The sequence below is a fragment of the Panulirus ornatus genome, chromosome 36, assembly GCF_036320965.1.
Source record: "Panulirus ornatus isolate Po-2019 chromosome 36, ASM3632096v1, whole genome shotgun sequence".
Lineage (NCBI taxonomy): Eukaryota > Metazoa > Arthropoda > Malacostraca > Decapoda > Palinuridae > Panulirus > Panulirus ornatus.
In genome coordinates, this window is record NC_092259.1 from 13,157,361 (window position 1) to 13,171,806 (window position 14,446).

Sequence of the window (14,446 nt, forward strand, 5' to 3'; positions counted from 1 at the left end):
TAAAGTATTATATTGCGTGTTGGTACACTATAAATGAAATACATAAACTTAATCTAACAATAACGACAAGAGCATTAATCTTCCTGCCTGTTCTAAAGATAAAATGCTGGAAAAATGTAGACATCGATGAACATAACAATAAACATATCAACTAACAATAATAATAACTGCAACTAGCACAAGACAGAACATGCTTATGACATTCTCTTCATGGCTTTAACAGTGCAGGTAGATGGCACAAGGCACAGAACAAAGTGGACATTGCTTTTTTCTGCTACGAGCAATCAGTAATTTATATAAATAAAAACTATCTGCAGCCTTGTCCTCCCCGTAACGCTGTATTGGAGCAGTACAGCTGTAACGGTATTCTTGTGGGTACATTGTCGGGTGTGTGGGTATTCCTTACCTGTAAACATAATGTAACCCAACGAAAATTTTAGTTTTACGCTGACTATATCAAATAGCACGAAAGCTCTTTTTACTTTTTTTCAGCATACATCGAAAAAATCCAAAATCATCCGTTCTATACGTGCCCCCATACCTGGCTTCTCACGGTGGATGACGAGTACTACATAACGGGAGGAAAAATAAGAAATGCAAAATTAATGGGCGTTCCTCCCACAACTCCATCACTACAGCTACAACTGTGCTCCTACACCACTATTCCCTCACCAGCACTTATCATGATTTCCCACAACACATCCATCATTCTCTTACAACTGTTACTACAGCACTCTCCCATTATCACAATTCCCCTTACTTAAATCATTATACCATTACAAACGACTACCCCCATTCCATTACATCCACATCACCTCCTACATTAATACTACCCGCAGTGACATGGTGGGAGTGGGGGAAGTGTTCTGTAGAACCCCCATGCAAGTAATGGAAGAAGCGGTTTTTAATGTAATTAACGACCATTACAGCTGGCGTTCCCATGTTCGTTGAAGACGACCACTAACTAACCACTCCGTCACCTCTGTGGTCTCTGAACTACGTAACTACAAGGCTGTTTACGACTGATTATCATGGCTAATGTCACTAACAATCGTAGCTTCCATCTCAGTGTTTCTACTGGCCTGTAAATGATCATTAATGGCAGTCTTACATAAACAAGTGATAAATTAAGATTAGTATATTAGTATATCATCCTTGACAACCAGAGCACGAAGGTGTGATCACTGACCACGACGGTGTGACCCGTGAACACGACGATATGACCCTTGTGTAAGGTAGATTGGCCTTTGACCTGACCCGCAAGGGGCATGTCAAACATAATAGCATCATACCCAAGGATCGGACCGTTAGGCTCAAGGGTCGTACCGTCATGCTTAAAAAGGCTATACGGTCGTGCTCAGTATCGCACGGTCGTGCTCAGGGGCATGGGTCAAGCACACTAGGGGGCTACAATACATAACAGCAAAACATGTCAGTTAGTGGTATTGCGAGCTGCTTCACTATACGAGGCAACATGCCATGCAGTACGCCAACAAACATGACCAACACAAGAGTAACATAGTGTTTCGTCGTTCATAACACAAGGGAGTTGGATCACAACACCTGCAGGAGACAGGTACTCAAGGGAAGAGCTACCCCACTACCGCCTGCCACGTCACATACATCTGTAGTTACATTCATAACAGTACAGGGAGGTCAAACGCTCCTACCGAAGAGGTAAGGTAAGTCGGGTGTGTTTTGTGAGGTCGTGGGTGAAGTTCTCCAAGCAAATCATGTGATTTTAAAATCACGTTAGATTAAATATTAACCATAATAAGTGAGTACATTCGCGGACACAAGTCCCGGTCAAGGCCAGTGATCTGAAGACCCGTCACACGCCTGATGGGAGCTGTACCCAGCCGTCTGTCTCTCTGCCTGTCCACACAGACGGCTCCATACAACTAAGACCAGGTGTGTTCCTGGACTTCCGTCCGCAAGCGCACATCTACAATCTACCAAACACGCCCCCATCATGCACACAGAAAGAAAATGGGAGGCAGGCAGGCACAACTCATGCTCATTACGGTTCCTCACAGGGATAACTAAACACATGACAGGGAGGGGAAGATAAAATCTACTGATGTTCTACCCACGAGACAACGTGTGGGCAGGTCCAGCATATAGGTCATCACGACCTGCATAACCCGTGGATCGAAGCCAAGCCAACCAGGGCACTGCCTCACTGCTCTCCCGGCCACTGCTGACCCACCATGCAACACCAGGACACAACAAGATGCAGCCGACCACCACACGTTTAACGTGGCACTCGGGGAGTCGTGCCTCTGGGAGAGCAGCCCCACATCCAGACACGGGCCAGGAGGGGAGATGGAAGACCGGGGGGCGTGGATGTGGAGGAGTCTCCCCAGCGTCCGGCATACGTCACTAAGACACGGTCCCTGATCGCTACTGACGCACCAGACATCTGGCCATAATGCGTGGCCTGACGGAGACCCCGATCTCAAGGGAGGCATCCTCGTAATGGTTCAGAGAAACTACAGCAGAAGGTCACGGTGCAGGAGGAACCTTGGTTATATGGGGGCCGCCACACTTGGAGGACCTGATGTGGGTGGACAGACCACGGAGGACGAGATGTGAATATTAAGAGAAGAGATTTCCTTATCTGGAGGAAGCCCCGACGTATCCAAATACCGGAAAATCTTGGAAAAAATAATTGTCTACAAAATCTACAAAAGTCTTGGGAAAAGATTTAAAAAAAAAATAGTAAGCAAAAGACGGATGAAAGAGGAATCACAACTCTATGAAAATACAAAAAGTGCCGATGATGAGACTGGTTCATCTCTAGATGTAATGTATTCTGTAAACTGGAATATAACAGTAACGTAAAAATAATACGACACAGAAATATGAAACATCCATATAAACGTCACTACTCAAGAAAAAATAAGCTTCAAAATTCTGGGGAATTAAGTGAAAGTGCAGGAATGGGCCAACGTTTCATGAGGCGGTTGACTGACCAGGCCAACTACAGGAGACGAGGAGGAGAAACTGCTACCTACATGAGGTGCTGCACGCGAAAAGGGCAGGACTGCACGCAGGGAGGCAGGGGCTGCACGATGAGAGGGAACCGCACGGGAAATGAATGGGGACTTCACGCCAGGAGACGAGGCGGGTAGAAATGAGTCATGTCCTACACTAGTGATGAGGCGGGTGTGTGGGCGGCCCGCTAGGCGAGCTGGATACCACTATAGGAACAAGTTGCACACAGAGGAGAGGAGGGAGCGGTAGCAGGCGGCCACGGGAGGCACGGCAGGCCTGCCCTAGTGGCCCAACATGCGGCCTACCTGGACGCTTGAGCGAGGCGCAGCATCGGCGGCGGGTGACGCGACCAGCTGGGCTTCCTGAGCAGCGTGGCAGGGGTGGGACAAGGTGAGACAACTCTACCACTCCACACTCCACTCCGTCTTGCCACACTTCCACACCACAATGCCACTCCACACTCCACTCCGTCTTGCCACACTTCCACACCACAATGCCACTCCACTCCGTCTTGCCACACTTCCACGCCACAATGCCACTACACACTCGTCTGCCACACACTTCCACACCACAATGCCACTACACACTCGTCTGCCACACACTTCCACACCACAATGCCACTACACACTCGTCTGCCACACTGTACACCCACACCCTTCCTCTCCACACTCCGCCAGCCACTCTCCACACCTCACTGTCTCTCCCGCTCCACAACCACACTCTTTTCCAAAACACACAACCACACCACACTGCCACTGTATAACCATAACCCACACACTGCCTGTACAATACCACAGCATACCCACCTTTACAACTCCTTAAAACCATTTTTACATGACTGGAACACATTACAACGCAAACATCCCAACCACAGGCATCCTGACATCCACGGAACACAAATATCCTCACAACAACACAGCCTTATAGAGCAAACACATTCACCGTACAAAACTTTACAATCCTCGTAACAACACAAACACCCTTGCAACACATCAACACAACCTCATCCACCCACAAGACTCACACTTCAGCACTGGCCGGACACACAACATGCTCTACCCTATAAACTACCAGCAGAGAGAGGCAAGATTAGCGCTATCTACTTAGTGTCACTGGACTGTCATACTCTTAGAGACAAGTCAATTATCGCACTCAAGACAAAATAATAACAAACTTGACATATTCTTAATCTACTTAATGAAACATATTATTACTTAACACACAAGTAAAATATGACTTAAGGTATACAAGTGAAATAGATTTAGGATGAGAAATATACCAGATAATAGTTTCCAATATACAAGGCAATGCTATAGGCAATGCTATTCACATCAGCAACACTAGATGTCATCTTGTTAACACATGACCGTCCTTCAGATCACGATGATGAAAATATATATGAAACATGAACTGATATACACCATACACGGTACACAGACCTTCATGATCTCTTGAAAGACACTGTACCGACGGTACACACACGTACCATGTACCACACCAAGTGCCATGGGCAGCTACAGTGGTACCAATACTACGAGGCACTCATCATTTCATAAATAAAACAGGGAAATATACATATATGTATGTATGTATATATATATATATATATATATATATATATATATATATATATATATATATATATATATATATATATATATATATATATATCGTCAGCAGTCAAATAAAACTTGACATTCACGCGGCTGATGTAAAGATATCTTTTATATATTAGTTTTATAAACTGGTTTTACCGACCAAGACTAACAAGCTCCTAAGGTCACTTGAGGGTAACCAATGTAATCTGAACATGAGACTCACTCAGATAGAAACAATTAAAGCCATGGTTGCGCAGGACGCGAGTGTTTTGTAACAATTCTCAAATTATGTCTTCATTTGCATACTAGTTCCACCTACCTCTGCCCGGATGCCACAGGTTTGTCCTGAGGGTAACAGTACCCCTTTATCTACCAACAGTTCACGTATATCCACTTTCAAATCACACACCAAGTTCCTGTTACGAGTGCTATAGCTGCTGGAGCTCATCATCTAAGACATAACAGCCTCGTAAATCAAGAGAGAAATAACTTCGGGTCAGTAGGAAGGTTAAGAGAGGGTGCCTTGGTAACGCAATTCCCAGAGTTAAATGACAAGACTGACTCCTGTCATACTGATCATGACATACTGTTTGCACTGACTCTGGCAAGGCCTCTGATACTGTTACTTACACACGACTCATCATAAACCTGCAATCACCTGAGATACAGACAGACTCTCTATAGTGGACAGTGTCTGTCCAACCAGCGAGTTGTTGTTGTTCTTACTGCTGGCTGGATGTCTTCTGAGATACCTTTCTCGAGTGGCGTTCCGACTGGGTCCATACTGGGGCCGAACCTGTTTCTCCTGTGAGCTAATGACATACCAGAACGGGTTGGCTCTACTCTTAAGATGTCTGCGGATGATAACGAGCTGTACAGGGAGATAAACACCACTGATAGTCACTTGTAACAAGACCATGTGAATAGTCTTGCTATTTGCCCGAAAAACTGGTTGACGAATCCAGAGGAGACGCAAGTGACTGCTCTCAGAGTCCGTAAGTCTCAAGAATTTATTATTCACTCAGCGGTGTGGCCTCTAAGGTCAGACCGCTGAGAGAATATATAATATAAACCCGACACATTGGCGGATGCCCTGAGCAATACGTGTGGCTTGAATGAACTTACCAAGAGCGTTCACTGAGACATTGGGACATTCGTCTCAAGAACGCTATGATCTGGTTCCCACATTCCTCGTGCAATCAGAACATCTAACTGCCATATTAAACCATCACAAACCAACGATACGCGAATGTGACTTGTGTGAAGGATAATGGCCACCACACCACAGGGATACAATCAGTACGAGGAGCATGCCAAGCTCCAGATAACGTTCAACGAAGGTGCCGCAGTTAGACACACAGTTAGAATGGAAGTGAACGAGTATACACACACACACACACACACACACACACACACACACACACAGATACATAAACACCCGGACAACTTCACACGGGTGTGACTGTCTGAAAGCGAATATGTATGTATGTATGTATACATGAGGGATTATGGAGTAACAACATGATCCGTTAATATTAGTATTTCTCTGTGGTAAGGGCCAGCACTGCCACACTCACCACCACAACCCTCCTACCACCACACACACACATTACCACAACCCTCCTCCCACCACACACACATCACCACAACCCTCCTCCCACCACACACACATCACCACAACCCTCCTACCACCACACACACATTACCACAACCCTCCTCCCACCACACACACATCACCACAACCCTCCTCCCACCACACACACATCACCACAACCCTCCTCCCACCACACACACATCACCACAACCCTCCTCCCACCACACACACATCACCACAACCCTCCTACCACCACACACACATCACCACAACCCTGGCCCCGCAACATTCCCACCACACTATCAACTCTCAACATCATTTTCACTCCACCGAAGATACCGCAGGAGCGTCTGGACCACAAGTAATACATATATAAACACATGATGCGATAAGGACATATCTCGCCGGCACAAGTGTTCCTGTTCTTCATACATACAGCAGCAGGAAAGAAGCTGTCACCTCCTCACACAGCAGCGGTACAGAACCTTACCATCTCACGCTCTACATGTAAGAGCCAGCGTTAAACTGTACCATTAACTGGAGTTAACCAGGAATTTACACCTGGAGGCTACAAGACTAACTACAAGTCACGGAAGAATTTCTCCAAAATTCTTCCAACTCCGGCATGAATCATTCAGACATCTTACCACTCTCTATTACAGTGGTGCTGGAGCAAAGTAATATAATAGATACACATCCACAACCATAAATAATATATACAGTGGGAATCCCTGGGAGGTGGAATTGTTTTCTTGGTTGTGACGTACAGTGTGGGGTGTTGGGGAAGCAGGTGTGTATGGTAGGTTATCGTGGAGGGGTTAGGGTCCCAATACATCTGAGGTCCCCACCACAGCTAAGGTCCGTACCACAGAGCAGCCCTTGTGTTATCCACCGCCACACACCAGGGGAACTCTTCTATGACCACCACCTCAGCTCCACGACCTTCACTACCCACACATTAAACAGTTCAGCTCATGGTTCAGCTCGCCAGACACGACTCATGCCCCCAGGGGTTACGAGGCTGACCCATATGGTTCGCCAGCCTTGGCTGACTTACCCATGACCCCCCACAGTGACGATCCTGGGACCCCATTAGCTCCTGTGACCCCATTAGCAGAACAAATGGCACAACTTTCGCCAATGGAACCAAAAGGTTCTTTCTTATAATCGTGTACACCCCAGGACGACCCTCTGTACACCCCAGGATGACCCTCTGTACACCCCAGGACCACGGAGTCTCTCGGGCAACACGACCAGGTGCGACACTCTGGCCACCTGGTCGACGACAACGACCGTCTAATACGAGGGAGACGAGGAACTCCCACTGTGTCCTCATGGGTGTGTGGGACGACGAGCGGGGCGAGGAACCCCCCTTCCTCTCTCTCTCTCTCTCTCTCTCTCTCTCTCTCTCTCTCTCTCTCTCTCTCTCTCTCTCTCTCTCACCCCTCGTGAGGAGGTGACCGCCTGGCTCCCCTGAGAAAGCGCGTGCGGTGTCAATACCTACTACGAGACGCTCCGCGATCCCTCCCCCACTAATTACACAGGGCACAGTGGGGATTACTGCAGGGGCTCGAGCCAAGCTGTCGACCGCTGCGTGACTGGACTACTCAGGGCTCATCTTCCCCGGGTCCTTCTGCCGTCTTGCTGCAGCTTCCCTGCCGCCAGCTGTCTTCCCCAAGCCGCTCTGCTGCCTCAGCCTTCGCTAAAACCTCCGGCTCTCGGGAGCTTCAGCAAACACGACCCACTTTTGAACTCCAGGCACCGACGGCCGGTGGCGGCGCGAGGTCACGTCCAGGAACTGGAGGAATGCTACACACTTGCTCCACAACTTGGAGGTCGTCAGGACCTTCAGAGACGAGATGAACCTCACACCAAACTGTGACTTGTGTCGGGCGAACTTGTCATGCGTCGCGAACTCAATATCTTACGTTGGGGTCACGTTAAGACGATGACCCGGAGCACGATACTCCCCTCCCTCCCCTCGTCCTTCATAATATCTGCTTTTAATATCTGTAATGTTCTCCGGCGTCATGCACTCCACCGCATTCTTTCAGTGGAGAAAAAAAGAGAAATCAAAAACTACTATAGCCTGAAAACCTCCACCTATAAACCTTTCGTGTTCTCATCCTGACATCTACACACCCTATCTACACTACTACACCCGTGCCACACACACACACACACACACACACACACACACACGATTACTCAAGACTCTCACGTTCCTCCCAGCCCAACAAACCCCTGCCACGCCAGCACCCAACCATCATCAACATTCCTTCCTTCCTTCCTTCCACACATGGAACACCCTTCATCAACACTCCCACGCCGACCATAGATAAACACCTCCCCAGCAGGAGCGGTGGCCACGGGGCTGCCACAGCAGCATCCCCATGTCAACAGCCATACATCCCCGACCAGACCTCAGCAAGGGGGAGGCACCAACACTCCCACACCGGAGTACCCCGATAACGACACACACACACACACACACACACACACACACACACACGCGCGCGCGCGCGCCTCCTGGTAGGGAGAGGCACCGCACCAACACTTGCTGTCATCTGAAGCAGCGGTCGGCAGCATTAAAGGTGACCTCCAACACTCCTCAACTCCTTCTCCACACTCACCTGTTCTCCCGCAACTCCTCTTTACTCCACCATCACTCCGTCTCCCCCTCTCCACTATCTCTCCCTCTCTCCACCGTCTCTCTCCCTCTCCACCATCTCTCCCCCTCTCCACACCTCACCTTACATCTTCCTCATACCATACGTGGACCCTTTTCCCTTAACCTCACAGTTCAGTCTGCGACCAAGCATCCCTGGTGAGGGCCCGTCCTACCAGGCTGTTTGACGACGCAGGTCTATATTGATCAGCTGTTGTGTAATCCGGCTGGTGCAGTACAACCTGTAGCAAGATGTACAGTTGTCTGGCGAGGAAGTTCCCGCCCGAGTCTTCCTTAAAGCTGCCGGCGGCGGTTTGAGCAGACGTGGACCTGACTCATGCTATTCTCTCACACGTCCAGCAACATCTCCCTGTGCTTCAAAGCACGCCACAGACACATTCCAGCCACTCTGTCTGTATGTATGGGACTACTGTTGTGGATAGAAGAGGCCTTCAGTTATCTTCCTTATGTATTAACTTTGACCTTATCCAAGTACCTGATATGGTAGACAGAGAAGTGTTCCAGCCAGGAATACTATGAACAATATTGTCAGTGTTCTTGAATCTCTCGTTACTTGTGTTCTCATAATCTAACCCATCATCGTCTCGACAGATCCCACAGTTCTTTGGCAGTGGTGTTCAATGATGTTATAAGATCATCATTTCAAAGTCTTCGACGCATTTCTGTCTTCTGATCATTCCAGCTTTTGCTGTCTTGCGTTCCACACACGGCTTACTTTCTTCGTTCCTTCCCAGCAAAGAATTACATCTACTAACCCTACCATAACCGGGGAAAGGTCTCTTTGTCAAATTTCCGTGTACGTAGCCGATGACACTGCCACACTGGCGTCACCATTTCTGTGACAAACGTGTCGACCTGAGCTCCTCTCTCATTTGTCATGAGGCCCAATCCTGGCTATGACGCGCTATCCATCATCACGCACGAGAGCGGATACACTGCCATGTTGTGTGTGGCTCTCAACACACACTAAGTATGACTAACTACGGAAGCTGTGGCTCAGCATCCTTGGGGACAGATGTCTCAACAATGGTCGCACTGCTTGATTATCACACACTCTTGGAACTGTCTATAATCATACACCTGGCCTCTATGGTCTGCCAGTTACTCGCTCTGGCCGCGTGCTATGCGCTATTACTCCAAAGACCGCAATTGCCAAGCGTCTTCGTCATGTCTGTGTAAACAGCATCATCATATTTTTCCCCTGTCCTTAATGTCTTCCAAGATCTTATCACATTGGTCAAGCGGTTGTGAGGCAGGACGGACCAGTTCTCTGTGTGTTGCCTCACATTCTGCAGCTTGTGTCATACTGTGTATCTCGGGTTGTTTTTTTTTCCTCGGTACGACCATCCGCCCGGCCTCTGACCTGACCAATAAGGATCACGTGAGACGACAGGTCGTCATACCCAAGAATCAGCCGTTGTACTCAACAGTCGTACAGATGAAATCAAGGACCACACCTTGTGCTCCGGGGTCGTATCCCTGTGTTCCGGGGGTCGTATCCTTGTGCCCCAGGGTCGTATCCTTGTGCTCCGGGGTCGTATCCTTGTGCTCCGGGGTCGTATCCCTGTGCCCCGGGGTCGTATCTTTGCGCTCCGGGGTCGTATCCTTGTACTCCGAGGTCGTATCCTTGTGCTCCGGGGTCGTATCCTCGTACCCAGGGGTCGAACCTTTCTACTCAAGGGTCGCACGGTCAAGCTCAAGGACCATCCCGTCCATGTCAAGGTCCGGGCTTCCCTTACACCTTTCTCCCACTCGGTAACAAGATCAACCACGACAAAAAGATGTTCTCCTATGTCCCAGGGGCTCCAACCCTGACCTCTCACCTCTCCCTCCCTCCCTCCCTGGGTCCACCCGCGTCCGACCAACCAACATCAATCTCCTCTCACGACCAGAAGGACAACGGGTACACGTATGCTAATCACCCACCGCAGAGGTCGGCAGGTAAAAACCGTCGCTGCCGCCGCCGGAGACAGGACAACACAGGGAGACGGGTGTCGTCCCCCCCAAGCATGGCCTTGTGCTCCAGGGAAAACTTTCACTACACACACACACACACACACACACACACACACACACACGTGCGCGTGCCTCCTACAACAGCCGTGTTACAATTCTTCTGTATTCTGGTACTACCAAAATAATACAGTTCACATAAATATCCAACCAAATTCAAGCTACACTTAAACTTTCTCATCAAAACCTGTATTTTCGCCATCTCTTCGCAACTAAAAGGACCCAATTAAAAGTTTCTATTCAAGCAATGTTGTTCAATGAACAATGTACAAGTAATTTTGCTTTGAGGTAAACAAAGGAGCGGAGGGAACCCGCGCAACAGGAAGACGTCGGGAAGAGGGGAGGGGAGAGAGGCGTGGTTGCCACGGGCAGGGTATAATCAACAGGAGGCACTTACCACACTAAACCTCTGACAACAGAAGCGCAAGTTTTTGTGAGCGAGATAATCCCCGGCAGCAGCAGCAGCAGCAGCAGCAGCATCCGGCGCTATGTTAATCTTAGAGGAGTGGTGGTGTTGGGGGTCACCGCTATGCCATCTACACTCCTCCATCTCCTCCAACACCACAATCCAAACCGCCCGACTACACCATCACCATCATCATCGGGGTCCCTCACCTCAAGCCTCGGGCCTAGCGAGAGGGCTGGTGTAGTTCCCTGTTCGTCTGTGTACATGATGGGTCCAGGAAAATATTTCCTCGGCTTTGCCTTGTCCGAGTGGCACCCGTCTACAGCTGGATGATTAAATTGGGTACGCAATCTGTAGGATGGAGAAAGAGAGAGCGGGATTCGAGCCCAAATCCCCGGACCTGGAGGTCAAGCTCTCCCGCCAACGCAATGATAGATAAGGACCCGTGAAATTCCTAAGAACTGACCAGCGAAATTCCCTCAGTACTTCATCCTTAGCAGGTTACAAAGTTACTCAATGTGTTATCAACAATGGCATTTAAATACGGTACGAAAATAAGTTTTATAACAGGATAAATCCGTCAAAAAAAATAGTTTGAAAATGAAAGTTAGCCACAGAGGAAGTTGACGGTCGCACAGGAGCACAAATTAGTGTACTTTCCCCGAGATGTAACTATGAAAATAACTCAGTTGGTTTGGCGAGTTGTAAGAGTTACGTTTCGGTGTTTGTGAAATGGTTCCAAATGCTGCGTCTTTGGCTCAGCTTCCACGATTCACGACTCCCCTACATTATCATGCCAAGTGCACAACCCTAACATCACATATATAACATACGACGTACTAAGTCGAGAAAATGATACGGGTAAAACTGTTATGAGGTCTGCGGCAGACCTACCTCGGGCGCTCAAATTTTTTTCAAACCTTTTCGTCAACGGTGGACAGAACGGCCACTGACCGCGCCTGGCCAGATTCACACACTCCCGCCTTCATCGATCGTGCCTTTTCAAGTGATACCTTATTGTCCTGTCCGATTCCAGTCTCACAGAGATTTTCTTATACTCTGCATTGGTTCAGAGGTTAAATAAATAGACAGAAGGCACAGAGGTTGGTGGGGGTCCACTGAGATCATTAAATCCAGTGAGGTTTGGCCAGGTCCCTTTTCACGCACGATGCTGAAAGGTTCCGAGGGAAAAAAAAGTTGCCCCCGGCTAGGCGTGGTGATGGATGGCTCAGTCAACATAGCTACCACTACACTCAAGCCTTCCCCCAGCAACCACAGGCCTACGCACACGTGTAAACTGATACATGTACACAGGCACAGATATAAACACAGTTTAAAGAATATACATTCACTTATACAAGACAAACCAAAACCTATCAATACATATACAAACATACATACATAAATACATACATATAGATAAATCGTCTAGGCAGCAGACGTCAGAGTAGAGGGGTTGCGGATATCGGGTTATATGGAGAACATTATGGTATGGCTGTCGGCCGCCATGATGGCTAGGGGCACGTCAACACTGTGGGGCAGCGGCCGGACCCATCGCCTCCCATACACACCCACCCTTCCCACCTCACCACACAAGGACTTTCGATTCTGAGACAAATTTGACTCAGGCTTTATACTAAGAAAGTAAATTATATAATCAATATACATCCGTTCGTAATATGTCTTCTCCATTTCAACTGTTTAAGATCTACTATACTTCATCGTTCTCTAGAGAAATATAGTTATCATAACTCGAATCTTTGAACTGGTAATCACTCTTCTCTACTGGCCACCCAACTATACATCAATATTCCCACTGTCAGAAAAACTGCGATATATATACTATAAAATAATTGAAAATGTAAGACTACTACAATGTTCATCACACTATCAGCAGAACAAGTGAAATGTATCTGGTACAAAATAAATATAACTACGAGTCATATTGTTTAAACAGCATAACATTACGAATCATGTTGTATAAACAAGTATAACATCACAAGTCATGTTGTATAAACAAGTACAACATCACGAGTCATGTATAAACACGTATAACATCACAAGTCATGGTGTATAAACAAGTATAACATCATGAGTCATGTATAAATTCAACACTGAACAGATATTTAGATGAAGCCTCTACGTAGTCACTTTTTCTGAATATATCAAGTGCCCCACTTGAACTCTCCTTTTAAAACATTTCTAAGTACATTTACTATTTCTAGTAGTAGTAGTAGTTATTGTTGGACCACATAATAGTAATGATAATAATGATAATATAATGATAATAATAATAATAACAATACTAATATCCAAATCAAGAACTATAAAAAATCACAATATGATTGATACTAGCAATTATGAGGAAAAACATAAAAAAAAAAAACTCGCTTCACGAATACAAGATATTACCCTTTACTATCCCGTTTTCTGTTAGCGTGTATGAGGAATCCTTCAGGGTAACCTCCCATAAATTTACCTTAACTTTTCTAGGCATGTTAAATCATTTTAGGAGACAATCTTTCTTGGAAAATGGGCCAACAAATCGTTTCAGTTTATTCTTTAAAGGAAAATTCTCGTAATTACATAAAAGAATATAAATCATTGGTCGTAAAACACAAGATCGTGCACGTTGATCTTGTTCAAACTCCTGCACACTATTGTTCACTACTGAACAAAATCGCGAGATTAAATTAATTAATCATATTTTACAGAAACGCACGAAAATCTTTTTCTTTTTTCTCCAGCCAACTGGAGCTGCGGTCAATGGCCAGCAAAGTCTTGCACAAATGTAAATCTATTATTTTCCACTGTTAAATGTCATTTACGTCTGGCTTGCGACTGCACACACCACTGCGATAAACTATGTGGGTCAATCATAGCAGCGTAGTGGTTTGCGTCACAGGGTGGAGTGGACGTGCTTGCACCACCGTCCTCGGGCGTAACACTGCGTCACCTTAACAACAATACCGCAGTATGTCGACAACATTACATCAACAACACTACATCAACAACACTACAAGGCGGTAATCTACATCAAATTCGTCTCGTCATGGGATTAAATCAATCATAAAATGACTACGAGTCTACTTGAATACGAGAGAGAGAGAGAGAGAGAGAGAGAGAGAGAGAGAGAGAGAGAGGAGAGA

General features: G+C 47.0%; 1 protein-coding gene across 7 annotated transcripts in view; it reads right to left on the reverse strand.

Moving 5' to 3' along the window:
• spir (spire type actin nucleation factor) overlaps positions 1–14,446 on the reverse strand; it is a 225,843-nt gene that overhangs the window by 84,961 nt on the left and 126,436 nt on the right. For 5 of the 7 annotated variants that reach the window (XM_071683435.1, XM_071683437.1, XM_071683434.1 and 2 more), the window contains exon 4: positions 3,303–3,359. The exons of the other annotated variants lie outside the window; for them this stretch is intronic. In XM_071683435.1, coding sequence (XP_071539536.1) covers positions 3,303–3,359 — 57 coding nt within the window. The remainder of the gene's footprint in view (positions 1–3,302; positions 3,360–14,446) is intronic. 7 annotated transcript variants of the gene reach the window in all.